The sequence below is a fragment of the Molothrus aeneus genome, chromosome 12, assembly GCF_037042795.1.
Source record: "Molothrus aeneus isolate 106 chromosome 12, BPBGC_Maene_1.0, whole genome shotgun sequence".
NCBI classification, from domain to species: domain Eukaryota; kingdom Metazoa; phylum Chordata; class Aves; order Passeriformes; family Icteridae; genus Molothrus; species Molothrus aeneus.
The window spans coordinates 9117760-9144735 of NC_089657.1; the positions used below are offsets into that span (position 1 = coordinate 9117760).

General features: G+C 45.0%; 1 protein-coding gene across 3 annotated transcripts; it reads right to left on the minus strand.

Annotated features, from left to right (window-relative positions):
* Nucleotides 1-736: 736 nt before the first annotated feature.
* QRICH1 (glutamine rich 1) lies at nt 737-26341 on the minus strand. Of its 3 annotated transcripts, XM_066557883.1 has the most exons (11): nt 26264-26324; nt 25226-25286; nt 21445-21774; nt 13230-14246; nt 10757-10934; nt 10016-10170; nt 9137-9251; nt 7694-7802; nt 7191-7342; nt 6393-6483; nt 737-5619 (listed from the first exon to the last, which is right to left on the minus strand). In XM_066557883.1, exons 3-11 carry the CDS (start codon nt 21751-21753, stop codon nt 5427-5429), a joined length of 2319 nt encoding a protein of 772 aa, XP_066413980.1. In that variant the 5' UTR covers nt 21754-21774; nt 25226-25286; nt 26264-26324; the 3' UTR covers nt 737-5426. The 3 variants fall into 3 exon arrangements, with proteins under 3 accessions (XP_066413980.1, XP_066413983.1, XP_066413982.1); XM_066557886.1 differs by lacking the exon at nt 25226-25286 and having other exon boundaries at nt 26264-26341; XM_066557885.1 differs by lacking the exon at nt 26264-26324 and having other exon boundaries at nt 25226-25594.
* Between the last annotated feature and the right edge of the window lie 635 nt (nt 26342-26976).

Below are 26976 nucleotides of genomic sequence, written 5' to 3' on the forward strand. Positions count from 1 at the left end.
AGGATTTTGGAGAAGAGCAGGGGGACTGTGCCAGGAGGAGCAGAACAGGCACAAACACAGATCTGCCTCAGAGGAGCCTTACAGGACAGAGCAGTTGGCTTTTTCCAGGATGAGATGTTCCCATCCCTGCAGTTCCACTTGAGTATCAGGAAAAGTTCCTGTACTGCAGGGTTACTGAACAACTTCCTCCTCCTGGTTTACTTGTGACATTCCAGATTCAGCCTCAGAGCATGAGGTACATGAGACAACCACACCCCTTCTGATCTGCTCCCCATAACACCCTGCCCAAGGCAACCCCCTGTCTAACACTAACTATTTCAGGGACTAAAGTACAGTGCAGTGCTCCTGTGCCTACAACTCCCTGCTGTTCAAAGATTAGAAAGCAGCTTCAAGAAATGTGTTCCTCATGTTGCCCTGTAGGACACAGGAAATGTGAACAGAGATCGGAAAGCGCCGCCTGCCAAGGACACGCACTCTCGAGTCAGCATCACCTGTCACAGGATCAGCACAACAGGAGGCATTGTGCCAGACCAAGATCAGCATGACAGATCTCTCTACCCTTATTTTAAAAAAGAACAGGCTAACAAAGGTTTGCTGAGCCTACCTGGGAGGGACACACGGATCTGAGCTGTTGTGCTACGGGCACAGGCACAGCAGTAAACAGGCGTGTTGGCTTCTGTTCCAACAGAAACATCAGGCAAAGTTTAATGGTTCTCAAACAGACTACAACAAAGGCTGCAGGGAAAAACATTTTATTTCCAAGCAGATTACAAAGAGCAGAGAATATAAGAGTAAAATTAAATTAAAAAAATAGTTGAGTGCATCTCTTTAAAATGATTTGTAGTGTGAGTTACTCACGGGGCAAAGCTACTGGAGAGTTCTGAAGGTCACTTTGCAGGATGCCAATCACATGTGCTGTTTAGACCTGGGTCAACACAGGAGGGACAGACAAGATGTATTTTGCATATAGGCTGCACACTCATTATCAAGCGAGGTTTTGGGCTGCAACTGGACCCTGCCTTTTTGAGACATCCCCTCCACCTCATTCTCTCCTGCAGTTCCCTCGAGCTCTAGACATGGTTTATTGCTGCTGTAAGTGGGTTTAATCTGCCTTCCCGTTCTGATGAGCTCCAACGCCAAAGGAGAAGCAGGCAAACGTGTCTGCCATGCACAAGGTTACAGGGAACGTGACTGCAGTGTCAGAGCAGAGCTTCAGCCACGCAGCAAAGGAAACCGACAAGTAGGGACACAGCAATCGCTTCAGAGATTTGGGGGAAGCATGGCAGCAAGACTTCTGGAAGAATTGAGATGTTCCTTAAGGTAGGAAGAGGTATAAGCAAGAAGGGCTCTTTCCTAAGCATTGGCACCAACGAAACAGAAGAGGCTGAATCATCAGGATAAGGTGCATTCCCTGTAATGTTTTAGAGGAGCAGCTCCAGCAATAAGATGGGGAGAAAAGCCCCATATAGGGTGGAAGACAGTTGATATCCCACTTTAATAGTGATTTAGGAGTCCAAGCACTAATTCCAAGTCAGTCAGTATTAAACTTGGGTAAGAATGTGGTATGGCTGGACAGCTGCACAGCCATTCAGTGTCCAGCAGCACTCAGTCCAGCAAGAGGATGAGCAACTACAGTACCAGCAATCCTCCACCCCCTCTACACTCAACGGGCTCTTTTCTACCATTTCTGGATCTGCTCTTATCACAGCATAGGAATATTTGAAGCCTCATCCCTTCTATGTATGCCAAGGCAGACAGTAGCCCTGATGCAGCTGAGAACAAGACTGGCTTAATTTCTGCCCTAGCAGCAACAGTGCAGGAGAGGATTCTTATTTAGAAATCAGATTAAGTCTTTTTGTATTGTCCAAGGCAGAACAGTTCAGGAACTACTTCAGATCTTGTGACCCGTCTGAAGTCTAGACCTCTAGGGGAGAGGCAGCCAACAGGTGAGAGCCCAATGAAGTTCTTAGACCATTCCCTTTATATACTGCTTTAGACAGGAGTGAAGAACGACTCCCTAGTCTGCTCTCCGCTGCTTCAGCCATTACCACCTAAAGAGGAAATGCTTGACCTCTTGAAAGCAAATGAAAATCTAATGGTGCTGTGGACACGTGTAAGAGGCTACAAGTTTCCTAAAGAAAGCAACACTGTTAAATGTCAAGAGCTTGGACAATACATAAGTCTCATGTCAGAATGTGAGGTGCTTTACAACAGTCAGTCTCTGCTTTCTATGGTTCCTTTCATACCAAAGTGACAAGATGGGCACAGTTCAAAATCAACAACACAGGGTCTCTAGCTTGACTTCTCAGCTCTATTTATTTAGAGATGGATGCATTTTGAGCCTGTCTCGTACAAGGCATAGGGCACGGAGAGTTCCTGTCAATATATACACACATACAAGAGCAGTACAAGCAGTTTGGCACTCTCAGAGCCAAGGGGGAATGCCCTTTAAGCAGCAGTCAAGCTGGTTATAGGAAAGTGTTAAAAAGCTATTTTACATGTTTGACTGGGAACATTTCCCAGAATGTGGATAGCAACCCTAAGCCACAGCACTCTTCTGTGCTACTCTGTGCACATCTTCCTACGAGCCCCTACAAGGGAGCAGATCATGTTCTTCACTATCAAAGAACATAGTATTTATATTCTAGAAATACTGTACCTTTTAAACTAGCTCCAGAGAGACAGACTAGAAGCCAGATCCAGGAAAATAATCCTTAAGTCACAGTATATCGATTGTCTCTAAAAATAGGGAATGAAGTGAACACAGTGGACATTCTGATGAGACAGTACAGAACAGTGCAGCAGTCCACGTCTGCATCAGCAGATCCTCTCCTATGTACATGTGGACAATGAGAAAGAAATGGAAACGCTCCAGTCCATCAATCATCAGGAGATCTCCATAGCTCACCATGTGCCTAGTTTCCCTGTTCTTAACCAGTATCCTCCAAGGAGAACTCTTCCCCCTACAAACACTTGAGATCATCTTGCAGTTAAGAGTAGTAAGGAAAGTGCACAATCTAGAATTTTAAGGTAACATGGAATTTTGTTTCCCCAGAAAGCTCAGCTGAAGTTCCTGTCAATGTGTAGTGTTAAGAGGTGACTCTCAAGGCTGCCCAGTAAAGCAACTGGTACAGTGTGTATTGGGCAGATTGTTTAATATCTGCTGTATTTTGATAGAGACAGCCAAGGCAGCAGGATTTCCAACTCTGCTCTGATGATGGGACAAACTGCTCAAAAGAAAGGGAAAGCCACTCTGTGCATGCCTATTGAGCATACCCTGTGCAGCAGGCACATGCAAACTGCTTGGAATAATGGAGCCTGCCCCAACCATGTCTCCAAAGACTTAAAACAGGGCCAAAGATGGACATGCCAGTCACTACGATATGGTGAAAGGATTAGAGGTTTCTGACAGCTGAAGAACTGGTGATCCCAAGAGCCACCCTACAATGGGGCAACTGCTGGCTCCCAGCAGACAAACTGAGATCTCAGTACTTGCTGCCAGCACTACACCCACCCTAAGCACCATCTTCCCAGCTGACCCACTGGGATCTAGGCAGTGATCCCAGGCTGTTTTCCTCTGGCCTAGTTCTGAGGGCAGACACTGAGCTAAGAGTCTAAAACAAAACAAAAGTGCATTGCTACTTCACCTCTCTGCACACACCTACTTGAGCACAGAGTCCTGTAGAGGGAACAAACTGCTCATACTGACACTAACTCAAGCACACCTGCCTCCTCAGGAACACCAACATCAATGTGAAGCATCAGGGGCTTGGGAAGTCTCTCTAAGCTGCACACCTCAACACTGCTCACAAGCACAAAGACAGGAAACATTGGCTACTCTCATCAATTTACACTCTTGCACAACCAACAGAGAGGGCAGACCTTCCTTCTCAGTACAGATAGGTGCTGGACAACAGAGGCTTCAGGAAAGTTGCTTGCCTGTACACAAGTTTAAGTTATTTTACTGTAATATATATCTAAATATTTATCTGTGTATTTTGGAACAGGGAAGGGACGTGAGGTGGAGAAGCAGGGAAGACAATTTCAAGAAGCAGAGTCATTTCTCTGCATCCAAGAAGCTGGTGGCACAAGTAACAAGCCTGGCAAGTGATCTCCCATTTCAAGCACAGTTGGCTACCTGCTGGCTTCAAAAGAGCAGACTATTTGTTAATGATATAAAATACAGCAACCATTTAAGATGCAGCAAGGCAAGGCTACAGGGCTGGGGATTATGATCATGAATGATGCCAAAAGCTACACAGCTGTGTTAAAAACTGTGAAAAGGCTGTTAAACAGCAGGAGTAAGCCATATGCTGCTCCTGGAAGGCCTTCTCCCTCCACTACCCCTCCATCATGCCGTTGTTGTGATGCATTTGAAAAGGTGGAAAGAGGGGGATTTGCCTAGGGGTAAAGCCACAGAATATTAGGACAGTCTGATCTGGTCTCACAGATCCCACGTTCCTAGCCTGGAACTGAGCTTCCATCAGCAAGCAGACATTCAGGTCCTTCAACAGAAGTGTATGCCCTTCTACCTTCGTAAGTTGTAGGGGTGAAAGAAATCCAGCAGAGTTGAGCTGGAAAGCATGAACAGGGATGAAAACAACCAGTTTGCATACTGATCTTTGTATAATGACCCCCCCCACCCTCACAGCTCACTCTTCCCCAAATAAAGACACATTGTTCAATGGCATGTTGAAAAGACGTGCTCGTCATTCTTAATAAACAACTAGAGTAAGAATACATAAGAGAAACAGGGTGGTATCTTTATATGATACACAAGTGTATGTTACAAGAATTCCATCAGGCACAGAAGCCTCAAGCTTTAAGGCCTCAATGTTAGGCCAAAAAAGAAGAGTGTGGTAAAGTTTGTACTTTTAACATCTAAAAATGTCACTTAAAGGTCTGAATAGAAATTGTTGGTTTGTTTTTTTGTATAAATCATAATTGCAGTTCACTCTCTCCTCTTTCTTCCAAGATAACAGCAAATTAACGTCCAAGCACAAGAAAAGAAGATGCCTGCCTCTCCTCCACTGGCTGAGCAGGTCCATCCATCATTCTGTGCCCTCTAGGCTGCACGTGCTCCAAGGAGACAGAGGCCCCAGCCAACCAGGCCAATCCTGTAGTTCATGTTTTCTACATCATAAAAAAAACCCAGAGTCAACCAGCAGCTTTCCACAGCTCCCAGCTTGCAGGGGATATGCAGCCTCCAATGGTTCCAACAGTTTGGTGTGTTGGGTAGGATACACAATGGGTAGGTTTTCCTTTAGATTCTTTTAAAGAGAAGAAGCCTAAAAGGGCTTCATAACTACACCAATAAAAAACCAAAAACTTAGGCATCTCCTTTAGTGTAAAAGTCTGTACAATTTCTCTTTGCTTGTCCCTCCCCCATCACCCTGCCCCACCCCATCTGAGCCACGAAGGATGCCTTAGTGCATGGTGCTGGCATTAGCCACGGCAAGAGCTTCCTGAATCTCTCGTATGACCAGGATCCGGGTGAGCATCTGCTCCATCTGCTCTCTGCTGATCGGCTGGATGGAATACCAGATCGGGCTGTTGGGGGCCACCACTGGCTCCGGGGTCAAGTAAAATGTGTCATTCCGGCCTTTCACACTCTGGGGGCTGTGTGAGGAAGATCAGAAATAACCAGACTAACAAAAGGTCCTGGAACAGAGATACCACCACTGTCCTCACCCCAGGCTTCACAAATCCTGACAGTGAACATCTGGCTGATGACACACGAAGGTACAGAGATACATCTAGGGGCAACATTCATTCCAAAGTTTTAGGACGTGGCAAGGTTAAAAAGCCATGGTGAGGACTACAACAAAGTAGTTTTTATTTCACACTGGTAAGCATAACACACACATGACTTTAGGGGTCCTGCAGAGTGAAGAAAGGATGCGGCATTTTCACATTCAGACTACCTGCAGATCCATCTGTGCAGATGAACCATTATATTAAATTTCAGAATCATCATAATTTAGAGATTAGTCCTTTAAGGCACCCTCCAATCTCCACAGCAAGTTCCTTCTTTTTGTTCAGAAGCTAGTTTGAATAGGACCCTAATCCTACCTTCAGTAGTGGATGCTTCCAGATGATTTGCAACTCACAAGCAGAAGAACAAGTTCATGTCAACACAGCAAACGTCCAAGATTAAGAGCAGCCAGTTCACAAATCAGGATTTGTCTCTTAAATACCCCAAAAATTCTATTTCCATGCCATAAGAGTTAATCCCACTCTCTCGCATCAGCACCCCTCTCTATTTAAGTAAATTTATGACAATATAGAAATTGTGCCAGTGCTATCACACAGCACTGAAAACTCAGCCAGGCACAGGGTGCAGCTCCCCAGTCACAGAAAACAAGCACCATACACACGACGAGAGCTCTCACCATTTGAAGAGGTAGAAGTCATACAGCTTTATGGGACACCTCAGGGGGTTCTCTGGATTCTCGGTCTGCTCTGCATACATGTCATCTGTAACTACAAACCAGCCCCCCAGAAGTCTGTCAGACACTCTGTGTAAGCACAGCACACCGAGCAGTACCTTAGAGCCTCAACCCTGCAGCACCTTGTCACTGTACAAGAGCTAGCAAGAGACATATGGCTGTTCCAGGGCAGAGGCACCTGGCTATAAATGCCTAAAGCATTATGCAGAGCTTGCTAAATCTTAAAGCTATAGAAGATCACAACCTATCCATATCCTTCTTTCCATTTCTCCTCAACCAGTGCACAAAATGAGGGAAATATCACTACTGAGACTGCAAAGCCTCAGTTGCATCCTGTGCTTTTAAGAGGATAGATTGTACTTACATAGGAATTCTTATGAGTTCACATGAATCAAGGTAAGAGAAGCCCTCCCAAAGAATTTTCTCCATCTCTTCATAAGCACTTACACCCAATAGTCTCTTTGCCCATAAAAAAAAAAAAAAAAAGAAAACCAACAAAAGTAACAAAAAAAATATCCTTAGTTCTTGATGAGTCCCACATGCCTCAGGTAAGGTATGTCCCCAGGGTTATGATTAGAAGGTACTATCCTCTCTTGGAGAGAATGTATGGAAAACACATACTGCCAGGCTCCAGGTAACTGGCAGAGCCTTGGATTCCCCACCTGCAAACATCTCCAGGTTCATCCACTTCTTCAAGCACAAGTAAGTAAAATATTACCAAAGAAACCTCCTAGACACTACCTTTCTGTCCTGTCTGGTGCATGCCTGGAGCCTTCATATAGCGGATACTCGTGCTTTTATCCTTGGGATTAGAAGGGTTCTTCTTGGTCTGCCTCAGCACCTTGGAGAAGGCCAGCTTCATGTGCTGGTCTACTGTTTTCAACAGGAAGTATCTGAGCAGCAAGAACAGAACACAGGACATTCAGAGGCAAGCAAGGGACATAGTCACAGCAGCAAGGTAGTTATCTTTAGTCATCATGAGCAGGCTGAAGCTCAAACCAACCACTGGGCTAAGGACTCTTCCAGCAGCAAAGCATACAAAAGCCCCAGGTTCAGTCTGCCCTCTGCTAGCTCACTTCCTTTTTATACTGCATCTTTGTCTGATGAAGCTACAAGTGGGCTCTGTGTGCAACCATTTGAAACTTGTGATTTTGCCCTACGCAGTGCAGCAGTTTCAAACCAATCCTGTTAAGGTCTCTGAAGTTCTTTTATTCCCCAGAATTCCGTAAGACCTCAGTACTTACTTTGTATTAAAAAACATCAGTGTAGTGAGCAAGGTGGAAGGGGAGTGAGCTCCAAGCTGCTTACACTCCCACAGCATCTCTTCTGTTACATGACTGGAGAGGATGTAACCTGCAATAATCACAAGTCAGCATCATGCCAGGGGACAGACACAACATGAGCACAGGCAGCATTTTACAGTCTGTAAGTACTGGAGAGCATATAAATCTTAACAGAAGGAGAAAGAGGAAATTCTCACTAATGTCAAGATTCAGTGCTCTGCAAATAACTTCTTAAATAGCAGGTACAGTTAGGAAACACTTGTAAATATCCATCAACCTCTAGCTGTGGAGAGTATGCTTGTGCAACATGCTTATACATCCCAGCCCATAGAGAAAAGAATATGCACTTAAAAGCTTTTAATTGTTGGCTTGACTCCAATGCAGATGCTCTTAATCCAATAATATGTGAAAGCAGGCAGGCCAGTGTAACAAATCAGTTCTTGGCCCTGTGCACAGCTTCAGTGAGCACAGAGTGCCAAGTGATGTATTTGGACAAATGAGTAATCCTTTTGATTCTCAGATATTTTTTTCCCTTTGTGTAGAAGAAAAATACTACACTCCAAATACACAGATAAACAGAAAGACAGCAGTATGAACTCCAGGGCTTGTGGAATGTCAAAGCACTGATCGAACAGCCAGACTGAAAACAAAAAGATTCCAAAACTCATGGTACCACTTAGCCACCTAGCCTGTAACATCAGCTACTTTACTGAACATAAGAATTAATTTCTGCACTCGTGTCCAAACATATCAAAGGAAATGAAGCAATGAGAAACCAGGTTTCCATGCTCTGAAAATGCAATTTTTATCTAGTTCTCATACAGTTCTCTGTATTGCCTATATCTCAGTTCTCTAGAATTGCCTCCCCCATCCCTGTTGCCATGATCTCCTAAAGGTAAGGTTGAGCTGCAACTGACTGCAGCACTGGAGGTTTTACTCACTCATTGTTTTTTCCTTTTTTCCTTTCACTCTCAATTGGTTCTGCAGACAGTATCCATCTGGCTACATGGCACTAGGACAGTGCTGTATTATCTCCCAAAGAAACAATACATATTAGAGGCAGGATGTATTACCACTTCATATGAGGAAACCTGACTCAAATCAAGGATCAGCTGCCTGCCAAGTAAGTCAATCTTATGACACTACAAAGTCCCCACAATGTGCCTTCTGATTGGTGACAAGTGACAAATAATGCTCAATAACAGTCAGGGTTAGAGCCTCACAACTGCAGTAACCCCAGCATTCACTGCAAACATCACATTTTTCTCCCTGATCAGCATTAGCTAACCTAGGGATGTTACATACTTAAAAAAGATTTCTATTCAGACTATGCTCATACTATAAATTCAGTTTAAACATTTCAAGCTCTGGAAAGTTTTAAAGTTCTTAAACAATGGCCCTTACCAAGAGGTGAAACACGGGGCTGTATGTCCTTAAGAACTTCATGCAGCCATTCAGTGAACCGAATGTAGTAGAGATCTGAGAAGATGTCATCAACTCGGCCATTTTCAAAGAGATACTGTAAGAGATCACAACACAACCCAGTACAGTGGGAGCAAGAGTGTTCCTCAGAGCAGACCTCATCCTAAGGGCCCACATCCTCAGGTGAGCATTTTACAACACAGCACTGAAGGCTAATACAGTTTACTTAAAGAGTGAATACTCTTGCACCAAGGTGAATACAGAGTAGGCAATCTCCATTACTACCATGGCAATGCCAGGACAGAAAAAGGAAAAACTATCTTACAAAGTAAAGCTGATTGGATTTCACCTTTTATTTCAGGTGTGTTCACTCCTAGTTATTTCACAAGACTAGTGGATGCTACTTTTTCAGGTTAACAACAAGGATGCTCGATTTCCCTGTCCAAGTATAGCTCTGTTCCTGTAGTTCTTCCAGAAAGCTCGTACTTCCCATAGCACATAAAGCTAAGTTCTTGCCTGTTAAAGCTTTAACTAAATTTATGTCTTGACATTGACAACTTCTTTAAACATCATCCAACCCTTCTCCTCCCCATCAAAAAAAGCTAAACTGATTTATTATTTTCACTGTGATACTGAACTCAGTTATTCACAAACTTAACTCATAGACTAAAGCATTGCTTGCACTAAGGACAGACAAGTCATCTCATGTTTTCAAGGTTTTTTAAGCAAAAAGATTTTTTTCTTATAAAATTGTTGGTAAGCTTAATAGAAGTCATAGTCTCTATTTTTATAACCAGGAGTCGCCCTACACATGCTGACAACAGGGACAGTTCTGCAGCACATACAGCTGTCCCATCCTACCTTCTGAATACACAGGAAGATATAGTAGAGCACATCTGGATCATAGGGTTCACCATCACCATTCCGAGCTTCTCGTGTCATTAAGCACAGACCATAATTCAGCTCAGCCACAGCTGAAGAGATGAGATCTTCCTGGAACCTCAGCAGCTGACGCCCTGAAAAAACAAAACAAAGCTATATTATTTAAGTGATAAAGCCATATTATTTCTTAACATTTCAGGAAAGATTTCCCACATTGCCATTCTATCTGGCAGGCCCAGCACTACCTTGTTCTCCCAGTATAGTAACGCAAGCTGAAATAAATCCGTATCTTAGGCTGTCAGAAATAATAAAAGATAAAACAGGCAGGAGTTTGATAAGAAGATCTTCTGCCAAATGTATGGCTATTGCCTTCTTTCACCATGTCCCCAGTGAAATGCTGCCCTGCAGCAACAGGAAAAGAGCAACTCCATGAATGTTCTACCAGCTTGGACGGACAGTTTGTCCATCACCACAGCCATGCAGTGCCCTTTTCTATTGCTGTCAGCCCAGGTGCTCAAGGGGGCTCAGCACAGAGCTAATACATGTCCTGTGGCACTGGGAATACACAATAATTAGTACTGCAGAGTAAATTAAAATTTAAATTTAGGAACAATCACTGATTAAACAAAAGGGTTTTCCAGAGCAGTACACACATAACATTTTAGTCACTCCTAATCCTACTTGAAAGGAAACAAACGCCATATTGTCAACAGCACTTACTTCCAATAGGTGCTAGTCTATTTTGGGCTTCTTTTTCCAGCTCTGCATTCTTGGTCTGTGCCCAGCTTTTCCACACTTCAAGACCTTCTTCTGGCTTCAGAGAATTTGGAAGTAGAAGTTCAGGTGAAGTCTGTGGCTGCGGCTGTGGTTCAACTTCAGCAACCTGAACAGTTTGAGCCTATGAAAGAAAACCCTTCAGTTTATACGCACACTTCAACATGCAACAGCTGGACAAAAACCAAGAATCCCACAATACCTGTAGCCCCAGGATACCAACCTTCTGCAACACTCCCAACAAGAAATTAATCCAAGGAATGCAACTTTTGCTGTTCGACCTGAATTGCTGCTCATGAAAGAATATTCTACACTCCAAAAACTCTTTCAGTTTGAATGGACAGATCTATCTTTTCAGCTCACTTGTCACTCTGAATCGCCACTGAAATCCATCTCACTACAAGAGCAGCCCACTGAGACCACCAGCCCCTGAACAGGAAGGTGGCAACAGCTTTTTCACCACTGTTGCTCCACACCTAGACTGCCCTAAGGAAGGTCCTGGGTACAATCACATGCCATACACCACTGGCAACCCTCCCTATCCAGACTCTCTTCTTTAAGCAGTACATAACAGACACACAGAATAAATACATTCTGTTCTTAGCATAAGTGATAAATAAGATTAATTCATTTGTAAAAGGTATAAAGCAGTAAGACTAGAACACAGCATCAAAACATCAATTCAATTTCAATGCAATGTTCTCAAAATACCAAATACTACTGATGGGGACTAGCTACTATTGTGTGAAGAGTGACTGCATGACTTATTACAGACCTAAGGCATCTCCAGACCATTTGGAAATTTACTTTGCAGTGGGACCTTAGGTCATCAAGAATTTCAATCTCAAACTGAAACTTATTTGTCAGACAACCAATAGCACCAATCTAAAACCTGCAGCAAGCCCTTCAGCTGCATTAATCGCTACAGGTTTTCCATTCTATGCCACAGTCTCATAGCTACCTCAATTAACAGCTTTACAGACCTTAGTCAAACTCTCACTGGTACCCTGAATGTTACAGAAATAACAATTCTTATATCAAAACAGTTTTGCTATTTCCTTCCTAAGACCTACTCCAAAAAGCAGCTTTTCCTTTGATACTGCTAAGTGTCAATATTAGTGGAAGTTGCTCTGACAGTACTAGAAACCGTGGCATAGGAAAACAGCACAGAGACTTTAAATACCTGTACCTTACTTAGTATAAAAAACCAACAGCTTAAGAGGCAAAGTCTGCAAGAGTCTCAGACTGAAGCCTTCCAACTCCCTCTGGCTGGCTTTTTATTCTCTGCATCAGTTCTTATTAGCTTTTTGCTTCTCAGCCCCTGCAGCTGCCGCAGGGAGCAGAGAGACTGACGGAAAAGGCCCAGCTTTAATCAAGGCAGATGGCGACTAAGTTGTGAAGCAAAGCCTCTCTCTGCCTTCACAAGTCCAAGGGTGAACTGACACCTTGTCTTTGTAGGAGCCAGGACTGAGCCTCTGCTCTCCTCCAGAGTGCTGCCACATTACTCTCCAGAGAGCTGAAAGCTTTCCAGAGCCAACTCCCTCTATCAGCCCAATCCAAGGGACAGTCTTGTGCCCAAACCTCACAGACACCTTTGTTCAGTGTGAAGGCTGGACATAGGCTGATGTAAATCTGCTGAACTGGCACATGCTCCTTACAAACCTGTATTTTTCACAAATAGAGCAAAATTGCTGCAACTTGCTGTGATCCCCTAGAAGCACAATGCCAGAGGACAGCACAGGGCAGGCAGGCAAATTCTTTCTCAGTTTCACAGTTTTGAGAGGGTCAACCCCAAAAAGCACGATGTTCACCTCTAGTAGCTTTATTGCCCCCCATAGAGAGAGAGTACATTCCTCCTGGAATTGTATATATATTTAGGGTATTTTATTTTAAATACCTTATGTACTCTAAAGTACATTTGATCCCGGAAGTTTGCTCACAACTAGTCAGATTTCAATACTTTACCCGGGCACCAGATCTGCTGTGGACTCCCATGTCCAACATAACACAAAGTAACTGATCATGACTAGTACATATTAGCACACTTTATTTGGCTGCAATTACCCCTACCTGTCCACTGCAACCCCTGGAACAGCTCAGGAAAATACTGCAGATCTCAGAATACCTGCTATGAAGAGTCTGGCAATCAGTATGCATCTATTAATTTTTAACACTAGACTGTAGGCAATCAAGACTGTACTTTTCTTTTGGAATGTTTTGAATCTTATAACTATGTACTAACATTATCACATGAAAGTCTTAAACCCATCAGGAGTCAAGTGCCCTGTGTCACATTCAGGCTTCTGGGACAGATGCATCTCTGCTTCCCAGACACCAGCTGTCTGTTGGCATGCTCCCTCTCCAAAACATTTGTAAGTTGTTAATCACCAACTGAGACCAAGAGGCAGTTTTAACTTACTGAGCAAGTGACTTGTAGCTGCTGCTGCTGCCCCTGCTCTTGTGGTGTGGGTTGCTGCTGTTGCTGCTGTGGGTCCCATATGTGCACTGTCTGTGCTGTATTCTGGTATGTCCCTGCCACAGCCTGCACTGCCACTGGAATGTGGATGTTGCCATTCATAAACTGTGCTGGAAAGATCGAATTAGCAAGAGTCTGCACCACTTCCTCATGAGAGTTCTTCACTACTGAAGTACTTCCCACCATCTTATCCTTGTCATCTTCCAGCTTCACTGTAGCCAGAGTTGTGGGGGAGCCACTGACGTGGACGGCATTGTAGGCCTCCTGAGGGATGGCAATGTGGGTTATGTTTTGCTGCTGAAGGTCGCCACGTGGTTGAGCAGAGTAAACAGGGATGGTCCACGTCTCTCCAGTGGGGCTAGTAATGGTCCCAGTGGCACTGTACAGGTGGGCACTGTCCACTGTTAACAAGTCTGGCCTTAAAGAGACATAACTTTGCTGCTGGCCCTGAGGAATGGCCAGCACTGTGGCAACTGGCTGCCCTGAAATAGCATACGATACAGTAATAGGCATATCCACTTTACGTTTCTTCACTGGCTGCAGGACACTCGCAGAGCTGATCCGCCTCTCTCCCTCTCGTGGGGAGCCTTGTTGAGAAGGTGGGGGTGACAGTGCCCCAACTGTCTGGATCTGGATCTGCTGGCCACCAGTAATGGCCTGTCCTGCCACAAGCTGGGCCTGGATCTGCTGGTGTTGTATGTGTTCCTCCTGTAGCTCTGCAGCCTGGATCTGTTGGGCAGTCTGCACATGCTGCACTTGGATCTGAGCTGCCTGCAGCTGCGATGGGCTGGGGCTCTGAAGAGACTGACTCTGTATTGTCTGGGATGCCTGCTGCTGTGCCTGGCCCTGGATCTGCACCTGGACCTGTATTGGCTGCTCTGAAGCCTGATGGACAGAGAGCTGTGGAGAAAGCTGCTGGGCGGAGACCTGCTGCGGTGACTGCTGGACCTGGACCTGAACCTGCAACGACACCAAGCCACCAGTTAGAGATCAGCAAACATCAGTGATTCAGCAGAGATGGTCTGTGACTCAAGGGCTATGCTCCAGGTCTTTTATGCTCCCTTTTGATTCCATGTATTAATCCATTAGTAAAGATTTCAGGAAAATGAAGCAGAGTTATTCTAGAAGTGCCTGGTTGATAACAGTGATACAGTAGATGTGTTTGCTCAGCACTGCACATGACTCCCAGCACAGAGAGAACAGCATGTGAGCTACATCTCCACCCTCAAAGCTCTATGGGCTCAAGCCAACAGATTCCATCCTTGGAATCCAAGAGTCTTCAAAACAGTTTGCATTGCTAAAATGTTACTTTAGCACAGGTCTTGCAATACCAAGACTTAAAGGTCATTCACATTACACTCACAGGAGCTTGCCTCATTCTTACCATGCTCTAAAGATTGTTCTACTGCTGCCCACCCCCATCCCAAGATGGCCACAGGATCACTTGCTGGTGACAGGCAATAAGAAATATGGGTAAGTTGAAACCAGCACTTGGCTCTTTCCTCATAAAGCACAGGAATATTACTCTGAAACCCATCATTAATAGTAACACTACTCAAGCGGGTACCAACACAGAATGTGGCAAGTTCAACCTCAATCTTTGTCATGCATTAATGGCCTATGCTGCAGCATGTTTTATAAACTCTAGAAGAATTTCTTTGGCAATAATAATTAAAACCAACCTTTTTTTTCATTATTTACTTATTCAATTTAATACCATTTATTGTCCAAACTACTCAGTTTTATTTTCTAGCTCACGCACTTAGACAATGCTGAATAACACAGACAAATCTGTTGACTTGATTCCCAACCAGTTCCATTATTTTCGAGGAAAAAAAAAAAAAATCACACCCTCTCATTTTAATGCTCATTTGTCCAAGGTCTGCCCAACAGCTTCACATCCCTTGTCCAGACACTTCATTTTTCCTCACATTTACAGAGACAACTTGTTACATTTGCCTTGTCCTAGAAGCATATCCCAGGTACTCATGACCATCTGTTTCTCTAGGTTTCATTAACACTTCATCTTAAGGGAGGCAATTAATTACTCAACACCTCTTTCTGAAGCCAACACGGACTTATTTAGTTGCAAGACTAAATGTCTTCCTACTCACAGTTCTCTCACCTTTTTCTACCTCACTTCCTGGATCCAGGCAGACTAATGCAGCATTTGCACAGAGACAGCACACTAGTCTGACAATACCAAAAGGAACTACCATGCAGGCCTGCTGTGCACAAAATCTCACTTCCCAGCATCACTGCTAAGAATTCTTGAAAAATGTTAAGGACCCATTTACAGCCAATTAAGAGTTGCTAAGGAAAAAAACTGGGGTAGCAAAATGCCCCACTGGCAGGCCATTTATAAGTCACGTCCTGTTAAGAATTAATTTATTTCCAGGAAGAACAGGGTATAGTTCCTTCTGGGAACTCTGTGCAGTATACTGTAATCCAGATGACGTGGTGAGTCTATAATAATTTCCTGCAAGGTAACAAGAAGCATGTGACCTTATGTCAGCATTACAGTTTAAAAAGCTTCATCAGTGAGTGATTTGATCAGGCAGTCAATTGAAAAAGATGAACTCACCTATGGGATGTTTCCTCAGGTCTATTTGATATTGTTCTGCCCTGGAGCATGAGTACTGCCTCGGGCAAACAGGCCCAAACACGGATACCAGGTAAGGGCTCAGTTTAAGAAAGCCAGTTGTAATCACACCCCTAAAGCAAGAATTCTCCAAAATATTTCACTTTAAAAATCACTAATATGGTCTTTACTATTAATTTAAATCCTTGTTCAGAAGATTACCTGCAAGGCAAAAGCCAAAGATTGAACAAATTACATGTTTTATTGCACTGCTATTTTTGGTCTCACACAAGACACATTTGCTCTATCTGCTATGATTACAGGCCTTACCCTGGTCTGAGACCAGAGGCTTCTAATATTTACCTTATTGTCTAACTTGCCATCTGAGGAAAAAAAGGACAAAGAATTACACTCAGCAGCAGCAGACTTTATAAAAGACTCTGTACAAAGGGGAATGTTTTAAATTTACAGGCCAAGACCAACAGGGGACTTTAAATCTTCATTTTATGCTGAAAATTAAAGTAAAAACATGTTATGCTGGCAATTCCTGGGTTACTGGTGCAAGAAAGGAACATGCCAAGTTACCAGTACTGAAATACTATTTATTGCCAAAAGTCTGGATCCAACAGCATGAAAGAATCACCTCCCAGCAGGCTACCATGACACAGAGAAATGCCTTTTCACCATGAAGTAGCTGGAAGCTGGACCAAGTACTGCCTAGAAATAACCAAAAGTGTCAGAAATCAACCCTGTATCGTAACAGGAGAGCAGAACTAAATTCACTTAAAGGAAATCTTCTGTCACATCAAGCCCAAAAACATATTCTGTCCTGAACTGAGCAAATGCAAAGAGTAAATATGTAACCCTAGGACCATGAGAACATCTGAAGCCTGGTTGCCAAAACTTTTTTTCCTAATGGTTGATAGACAAACTTTCAAGTAGGAGCCATAACATGTCTGCCCTGTGTGGATTCTCTGCCCAAAAAGGAATCACACTCAGTTGTTTCAGAACAGCAGTTCTGAAACAACTGAGATTTTCTTTGCTTGTTAATTCTTTCATCTGCAGACTGACTGGATTCTAATATTTCCTAAAACCTACCTCTAAACGAGCACACAGAGCAACTCTTTCCTGAGTGGATTTTTTATATGTAGCTTTTCATAGAGCACCAGACAGGCTCTTCAATGCACCTTTTCACAAAGAAGATCTTGGTTTCCTGAGCAGTTTTTAAACCAGCAAGCAGTAGTACACACCAAGAGCAGATCTTCAGAGCAGGACTGGAGATGTACCAACATGTCCACACTATGCCTTCCAGAAGACTGTTTCAAATTTAGCTCTAGTTTTGCCCACCAGCCAAGTTTGACATCACCAAAACACAAGACTGCATCTTACAGCTTAGTTTCATCTGGAGGGAACCCCAAATGACAGGCTCCAAACCTACAAGAGGTAAGAAGGCTTCGGCAGGTGGCCAACTTGCAGCAGGAAGTATGCTCCAAATGCCCCCAGAAGTAATGTGGATGCATCTCAAACTTCCCACACAAAGTCAAATACTTGGGAAAAAAGTTAGTGACGGCATGAGAAGAGTAACCTCAGGGTTTTTAAGCCAAATTTAAGGACAGAAGACTTAAAATATAGTTCCCTAAAGAATAGCCCTAAGCTAAAGCAAGTCCAGCACTAAAAACTAACACTGTAACAAAGAGTTCCCTCAAAAGCTACACCAGAAAGTGTACAAGCAAGTACAGAACAGATATGAAAAGTGTAAGTGAAGAGTAAGTGAAAAGACTGATCAGTGAAGTAGCAGGAAGTATCAGAACTTGTTATTTAACTACTTTACAGGAAGTCCTCTCTATCTAAGTAAACAAGGTCTATGGGAAGGGTGCGAGTCAGCTTTTCAGAACAACTGCCAGACTGACTCTCACTCCAGGCTTTTCCTCTGCTCATTCATCAACATCAGAGAGAGAATTCCATCAGCTAAATTAGGCCTTGGGTGTGTTTAAACAGTTACAATATCAAGATTATGCTGTCAAGCTGTACACTGGGGAGGGATTTAGGTCTAAGACAGTTAAAACACATGAACCAAGGAAAAACAGCTTACCTCTCCAACAGAAGAGTACTTCCATATACAAGTAGATGCTACCTCTAAAACACCACTCTTGACTATAACCACTCTTTGAATTGTCCCTCTCAGCCCTAGGAAATGCTAATTAATACCTGCTGCTACACTAAAATCATTCTGGCATGTTTTTCAAATGTAAGCAAATAGGAACTCTACCTTCAAGCTAAACTTCAGAACCAGTACAGAGGCAAGAGGAAGGTACAGCCATCAGAAGCAAAGATGCATTCTGTGCAGAGACAGAGATGAGACTTTTTTCTAAGCTATTTAAGGGCATCTTTCCTTGCCTTGTGTCATTAATAATGTCCAGCCTCCTATAAAGGCCTGAAGTCACAGAATAGAGTGAACAGTAAACACATAAGGAATTGAGCAATTAGAAAGACACAAGTATTAAATTAAAGATATTTTACACGGCATTCAACCATTCCCCATACAGTTCTGTGATCTTGCTCACATGTAGCAGCCCTCCCCCAAGCCCTGCCCAAGAAAATCTTGCCACCTAGACATCAGAGTGTTCAAAAAAGCTGAAACAGAGGACTTTCTTCACACACACCATAAGCAAAGATACTTTCTGTCCTCTGATATTCTTTCAGTTAAAGCTTCTTGGGTAAGAGGCACAAGAGGTACACTGACCTCTGCAAAAGCACCATATTTGGGAAGCAAGCAGCACTAAACACCTCACTGGCATCATCAATTCTATGGCCTCTATGCACAGGACCGACAAACAACAATCTCACCAAAAGCAGAGCTGATAAAACACTTCCTTGACTGGAGCAAAACACGGACCTTCCCTGCCACTCCCTGATCCACAACAAGGTATGACAACTTGACATACTAAATTCCTTCTCAAGGTCATTTATAGCACCCCTGTGATAGTGGGTGTGGAAGGAGCTCCAGGACACTTAAACTGTAGCAATGACCAGTGTACATAACCCAACAGTTGCATCCACTCATCCTCTAAAATAAACATTTGCTAAGACTTTTTTGAGCCTTTTAGGCAAGAACACCTTAAGGCACAACTTCTCCAAAGAGCAAATTTATTTTTCTAGAATAAATAAAAGCAGCAAGCAGTGACACACTGTCTTTAGTTGTTCACAACAAGTAAAATCCACCATGAAACCTGAGCACTATCTCCATGATTGTAAGATCACAAGCAGCACTTTCAACTGTGAAGCCATCTGACTGGTCAAAGTGTTAGTCACCCCCAGCAGCACTGTCACAGTGCCAGACATAAGCATAGTCCCTCAAAGGGTCTTCCACTGACTTACAATTGGATTAGCAAGAACTAAACAGATTACCAATCCAAGCACCAGGATGACAAGTTTAATCAAAAGCTAAGAGGCTTCGGCAGATGACCAAAATTCATCATAATAAAACACAAGCAGTACTTCAGCACAGGGAGCCAGCTGGAGCAGGTGCACTGCTATGGTGGAACACTGTCACTCCCCAGAGTCACAACAAAATCCAGCTTTGTCCAGAAGATGAGCTCTGCCACTGCTGCCACAGTGACAGTGCAGAGATGAGTGAACACTAAATAATGAGTTTAACATAAATTATGTCTCAATAAGAAATCCTGAAAAATGCAAAAAACACTCTTGCAAAGAGGTAAAGACATTCTTCTCCACCCTATTCTTGCAGAAAAACTAAGATAATTCTGAGCTAGCTGCTCAAATACACCTGAGTTCAGCTGCACTGCTGATACACAAAAGCTGCAGCCACATCTAGTACCAAATGTGTCACCTAAAGTGAGCAGCAGGGTAAGCAATACAAATAGTAATGATGATTTGTACAGATGGGAAAGCAGGTATCTAAAAGCGGAGGCACATCAAAAACAAGGAGAAGAGGGTAGAGAGCATTCTTCAGGAAAGCTGCTGAAATCTTTAATTTTGAGAAGCTTTTCATATTCAGGGTGCAGGTCACTCAGTTCCAAAATCAGAAACCAGTCTCTGGCAGCAACTCTATGCTTATTTACAAGAAGGTCAGGTTATTTTTCTCTGGAGCACAAGATATATGACCTCCCTCCCTATCTCTGTTACTAGAAGACTTGCAAGGGTCAAGCCTGAACAGTGGGTAGTTCTGAAACGAGGCAGCAAGAGTGAGAGGGGATAAAAAAGATTCCTTTTGACTTTTACAATTGGTCTGGGGGCTTTCCCCATCTTCAAGGCTGAGGCACTCAAAAGCCAACCCTCCTAGCTCTTCTGCTGCAAAAAAAAAAAAAACTTCTTCCAGAAAATATACTAGCTGGTAAAACCAAACACACTCTTGATCCATTTTAATAGCCTCATGCAGAGATCCAAGTCATGCCTGAAAGAGCTCAGGTTTTTGTTCTTCAAAAGCCTTTCAACACAAGTCACTGTAGGGCAACAGGTTACAGAAGTCCCAGTTAAGCATTCATTTATTCAATAGAGAGTAATTGGAGACAAGTTACCAGTGAAGGAGTTTTGTCTTTGCTGTAGGATAAAAACACACAAGTGAGCTGTTGACACAAGTCTACTGCACTGCAGCAAGTACACACTACCTGATCCCCAGTCATTTGTGACTCCATACCCACACTTGTTGTAAAAAAATCAAAAAAAGAAAAGAGCTTGCAGCTTTACATTCTGCTACAGAAACCAGAAAGATTCATATCTCAAGTGCAGTGTATCAGAATTACAGCTATAGCCAGAGTTCAGCTGTTTAGAGACATATCATAGAAAAACTTTAGTAAATGCCCTGCCACCTATGAACTCTTCAAATTACAAAATGTATCTGAAGACAAAAGCAATTTCCTAAGTTATAAAATTGTTGGTTTTTTTCTCTGATAGTGGATTTGCTTACTTAACACTGAATAAAATATCTAATGTAATATCTACTTAAAAAAAAAAAACAAAAACAAAAAAGACAACTCCTTCCACTGTGCAAACATATAATCTACCTTGATCCATATGCATCCTTTAGAATTCCTTTCCAGTATCTTCCCCTGACTCATATCCTAAAGTTGACTCTCTTGCATTTCCTCCTTGCTTAAAAGTCAGTTTCAAGAACAACTTTTAGAATGTTCAAGTAAAACTATTTAAAGATTATTGATTTTATTAAGAAAAAAAAATTCCTTCAGGCAACCTCCATCCCACAGCCACCCTGAACAATCAGACAGTCAGAGGGGGCTGGTATTTATAGCAGCTTCAGAGCACAAGGCTTCTGGAGTTGTGTACATGCCAGAACTGTGACCGTTTCTCCAATAGGTGACACCACTCCATTGCTATGTATGCGGCTCCTCCTACAGCAGGGCTCCAGGGAGGCACAGGCAAGAGAGCAAATTTACTACCAAATTCCTTAAATGAAAGGGAAATATTGCTGTTCTATTTGAAGTTAATTGGCCCTGCCTCTTAAGTACTTGTCTGAGGCTTAAGGTTAAGACAGCACCTCTGAACACTGCTCCATCAGTTGGCAAATCACATATACATTCAGAGATGATTTCAGATGCTTACCTGCACTTGCTGGGGTTGCTGAACCTGTATCTGCTGCTCTGGCTGAGTTTGTTGCTGGATACTGGTTGTCACAGGACAAGCAAGTTCAAGCAAAGACCCAGCCACCTCTGTGCTGTCCGTGTAAATGCAGTTGCCACCTTGCTGATACACCATTGTGGTGGTGGCTGTCTGTTGAAACTCCTGGAGAGCTTCTGGCCCCTTGGAAGCAAGGGAGTCTAGAAACTCCTTCATCCTGTGCTGGGGGATCGTTCGCGCCTTCACACGGATGTATTCTTCAAAGGAAATGGTGTTCTCCAGAGAATTATTCATATTGCAAGGTCCTCAGGGTTCCTTAAGGAAAGAGAAAGTAAAAGTCTTAACTACAGCACTTCCTTGATGAAAGGATATTCTTAACTCCAGGAACTAATCTCTCATACCAAGTACTGTATGAAAACTGGCAAACATGCACAGCCAGATGCCCAGGACAGATGCTTTAGTTTTATGAGGCATTTTGTGCTACTACACATTTCTCAGATTAACCCTTGGCAGCTCAGGGGAGTCTGAATGATACCCTGGTGTGACTCCTCCTCCTCCCAGAGATCAGTGCCATGTAAACTCCCCTAGCTCTGTACTTCACCCAGACCAGGCAAGTCCTGTACCAGACAAATCCAGTCGTACATTCCATTTGTTTGCAGCATGCACTGTTAGCGAGAGAGGCTCAGAAATCAATAGCTGCGGCCCTGCTTTGCAGCCGCAGAGGTGGGAAACTGAGCAGTGTGTTCTATCAGGCCGTGCAGTTCTATTCTAGGCAGCTAATGGGAAGCACAACAGAAGAGCAACAGATGTAGCACTCAGCTCATTGCTATTAGGACTAGGACAGCCTCATCGATTTGAGCATAGCAAGCAAAAGGAGAGCACTGGAATCGAGATATTTCCTCAAACTGGAAACTACACACATGGAGAAACAGAGCTCTGGAAATGACAAAGGCAACTGCAGCATCAGTTCTTGATGTCCTTTTAATATAGGAAGAGGTTAACATGAAACATGCCATGTGTGAAGACAACAGAAAGACAGAAAAAGAAGTTAAGATGATCAGGGCGGAAGTGAAAGCAAAGAAAAAACCACCACCACCAAAGATAACTCCACCTGAGAACACCAGACAGCTCTAGGGTATACTCTGACAGCATTCTTCTCTTATTGACTTCTCTTGTTTAAACCCACAAATTGTTTTTGCAGTGAGTATACTGGTTATTTCTAAGGCACTAATTTGCCTTGATATAGAGCATAAATGCATTTGAGCTATAACATCACCAGATAGTGAGACAGTTGTGAAAAGATGTGAAACACCACAAGATCAGGACTAGAAGAGGTGATTCAGCACTACTAGATCAAGCTGCATAAAGAAGGAAACACAGACAGACATCACTATGTACATTATGACTGTAGGTCTAAAGAGAACAGGTACAAAAACAGAGCTTTAGGTATCCTTTCACCATGATTTAACAAAGTAGAATTGAGACAGGGCTATCGTTGAACTTAAGGCTGCAAAAGCCTGTGTGAAAACAGGAGTTAACTCTAGGCTTTCACTGGCACTCAAGTACACTGGAAGTCCAGTGCGAGTTATCACCAAAACCTGGCAGAGCTGAAGCAAACACTAACCCCTCTTCACTGTTATGTGACAGCAGTACAAACATACAGTTTTTGTTTACATGGAGGTTCATGGCTAGTGCATTGGACCAGGCTCACAAGAGAAAAAAAATATTATCAAAGGTAACGGGAACACGCATGAGGTAACTTGCGCTCTATCTATGGTTTCTGAAGTCTTTAAGACATATTTGTTGCTGTATGAGATTTCTGTAGAAGATATTCTTAAAATATACAACATTCTTTAGGAAAAAACACCAAATAATGGTGTTCACATAGCAAATCCAACAGCTCTGCAAATATCAGCATACAGAAGCTCCTGTAGAGCCCACATCTGTACAGAACAAACATTCTTTCTGAGACACCAATCTGACATTTTCAAGCCAACTCTGGGTGACAGAGCCAGTAAGATTACTCACTTCTCCAGGAGCTACCCAAGAGTACTCTATACCTCTATAGCACACATAGCTAACCCCTTCCCAGGTAACCATATGGCCAGGGTGAAACCAAGGGAGAGCAACAATGTCAGTGCATCCATAGGGACTCAGGACTCAAGACAGCAGGCACACTGAAATGTGTTTTGCATCTAACTGCATGATGCTCCATTATATACTCTGAGGAAAATAGATTTTGAGCAATTAACTTGTCCCAGTCTTCTGCTTGGAGCTTTCAAGTATTTGACTTCAATACTACAGTGAGGCTTTCAGAACAGCATCATCATTCTCCATGTCCACCCTGAGGGGCACTAGCAGATACAGCTTTGAGAGGGAAGACTCTTTTGAAGAATAAGCCTCAAGGATGCCATGCTGGGATCCCAGACATGAATGCCACAGATGTTCTTTGACAGCCAGCTGCTGCTAAATTGGATGGGCTCACCTCTCCCAGGTGCTCCCTTCCTGCTCCTGCATTGGTTTTTAGTACTTGTAACAACTCAGGGGATAGCTATCCACCTCCTGTTAATCTTGGCAAAGGAGAAAGTCAGGAGGTAAGCAGGGCCACTGTTCCCAATGGGAGCTGTTAGCCCTCACTTCTACTTTTGAAACTCCAACTCTTCTTTCACAAGCTACATCATTCTCCTGTGTAAGAGACCAAAAGCCACAAGACACCCAGAAGCATAAGCAGCAGAGATCCACCACCAATCACCAGCCTCTTCTGACCACCGAGCAAGCACTGATTTCTTAAATACAAATCTTAAAGCAAGCACTGCTTTCTTAAATACAAATCCTTCACCCTACTCAGCTGGTCCATTTCAATTAGTTCTTGTTAGCATCAAAATCAAGAGCCTACTAAGCCAGTCTTCCCCTACTAGCAAATCTTCCTCAATCACAATTTCTTCTGTCAGAAGAAATCTCTTTCCTTTCTTCTACCATGGAAAAAAATTCATTTACAATTTCTTGAAGTGACTATACTAAGAGCCACTAAGCTGAACCCCTGCAGTATTCCAAGTGCCAGGCATGGACCAGAGCCCCACCATGCCATGAGGATCTGTTCCTGCCCCAGAAGATCAGCAAGATCTTCCTTGGGTTTTCTCTACAGCTGCAGTTACAGACCCCGGAGGTAAAAGTGTCTCTCATTCATATCAGTTTTAAGGCTGCTTGAGATTATTTAACTAGAAGCACTGAAACACCCAAAGCTGCACTTCCCAAGACCCTGTGCAGCAGTGAGGTACCAGGTCCAGAGAAAGATTCAGAAATGTAATGCTGCACCCCCAGAAATTTTACTTATTAAAACTAAACCAACCTGCATTTATGGCAGAAAACCTCTGTAAGGCTCTAGGGTGTATTCAACAGGCTTCTGTAGGGCAACACATACAGCTTGCTGCTGTAGTCACTACTTTTAGTTATTAAAACACACAAATTTGCGCATTCCATTTATCCCACAGACACACACTGGAAACTGCAAACGTCCACCCTCACTGGATCTCAGCAGCATGTTTTTAATATTGCATTTTAAAATTAAAAAAAGAGCATCCAGGCAATAAGTTTCTCCAATAAAGGAAGATAATTCCTCTCTGTGCAGAATAACTGCATTTTTTCAAGAAGTAAGTTCAAGAAATTCTTTGAAGATTATGAGCACATACGGTTAGTTGATAAAACTTAGACTGAGGTTACTGAAAACACACACACAACTTGCAGCATGTGGACAATCTGGACTCACCAGTCACCATGTTGCATGTATTTCTGCTGCTCTTGTCCTGAGCTCTTAGACTTGTAACGTTCTGGAGAAGACAGAACAAAGAAGCCCTTTCCATCCCCAGTTCCTCTTTCTTTATTGAGTCATTTTATGTTTAATATGTATTCCATTAAGAAAAAAAATAAATCAGGAAACAAAGATATGATCATCCACGCAGCTAGCAGCTCCTACTGAGGAATTGCAAGATGCCCAATTTCTAACCATCGTATCATCCCTCAGCCTGGTGGTACTGAGAACGACTGTGCGAGCACATCTGTCACAGAGCGCCGTGCGGCGACAGGCGCGGCACGGTGGGTAACACCGGAGTTACTGGCACACAGAACTTAGAACAAGGCAGCAGCAGCAGTGACCGCATCCAGAGGCACCCCCCCCACCCCCTGCCCCCGCAGGTGTTCCCGGTGATGCCTCGAGAGACAGCCGGGAACGCTACGGACCGCTCGGCCACCCAGCCGAGACGAGGCGAAGCTCCGTGTTTAGGCCCTGAGACGTCGGCTGCAGCTCAGCCTCGGTCCTGCCCGAGCGGGGACGCGGAGCCCGTGGGGCTTCCCCCGCCCGCGGGGACCCGGCACTGCCCCAGCCGCTCCCGCCGCCTTTGTCTGTCGGCGGGGCGGCCGGGCCGGGCCCGCAGGCGGCGCCGTGACACCGCCTCCCCCGCCCCCCCGGCAGGAGCCATGTCGGGGGCTCCGCGAGGACGGGGCCGCCGAGGGCCGCGCACAGGCCGCGCCTTCCGGTGCCTCGCTGCCCGGGCGGGGGGGGCGACGGGGACGCGCCCGGTTCACGGGGGGGGAAGAGCGGGGGGCGCGCCCGCGCGGGCCAGGAAAGCGCGCGCGCGCGGCAGGCGGGGCCGCCCCCTCCCCCTCCCCGCCGGGCCCGCGCCGCCCCCGGAACCGCCGCCTCCTCCTCCCGCGCCCGAAGGGGGGCCCCACCCAGCCCCGCCGCCGCCGCGCACTACCCCGGCCCGCCGGCCCGGCTGCGCCGCGGCGTGACCCGGCCCCGCCTCACCCCGGCCCTGTCGCCGCCGCCGCCTCGGCCCCGAGTCTTTTCCCCTCACAGCTCCCTGGGCGCCATCTTACATTCAACCCCCTGCAGCCAATCACGGCGCTGCCCCAGCCTCGCGAGAGCGCGGCTCCCAAGCCCCGCGAGAGCTCAGCTCCTAGGCCCGCCCCGCGCCTTAAAGGGGCCTGGCCGCGGCGGGGCGCGGGGAGGGTGCGGCCGCTGGGGGGCGCCCTGCGGGAGGGGCGTGCGGCCGCGGGGACACCGGAACGCGGCGGGGACACGGAGGGACAGGGACAGAGCCCGCGCAGTCGGGATACCCGGGACGCCACCAGCACCGCGCGGCCGTGGAGCGACGCCGGCCGAGAGGCTCCGCGCGGCCGCTCCGCTCCTTCGCGGCATGCGGGTGCCGCCCGGTCCCCATCCCCACGCAGCAGCTGGGGCCAGGCTTCGAGTCGCGCCCGTCTGGGGCCGGACACGGCGGACGGGCTCCTCGGGAAGGGCGCCGAGGCCTGCGCGGCTTGTAGCGGAGGGGCTGCGCCCTGCCCCGGGCAGCATTGCGGAGCGAAGTGTCCCCATGGAGGCGGAGAACGCCCCGCGGGACCGTGCCGGGTCTGCTTTAACGGGCCCCCATGTGCTCGGCGCGGCCTCGCCAGCCCCGGCCCCGCTTAAGGTGGCCCGTGGGGCTGGGCAGGGTCTCCCTGCATTTGCTTCACCTGCAG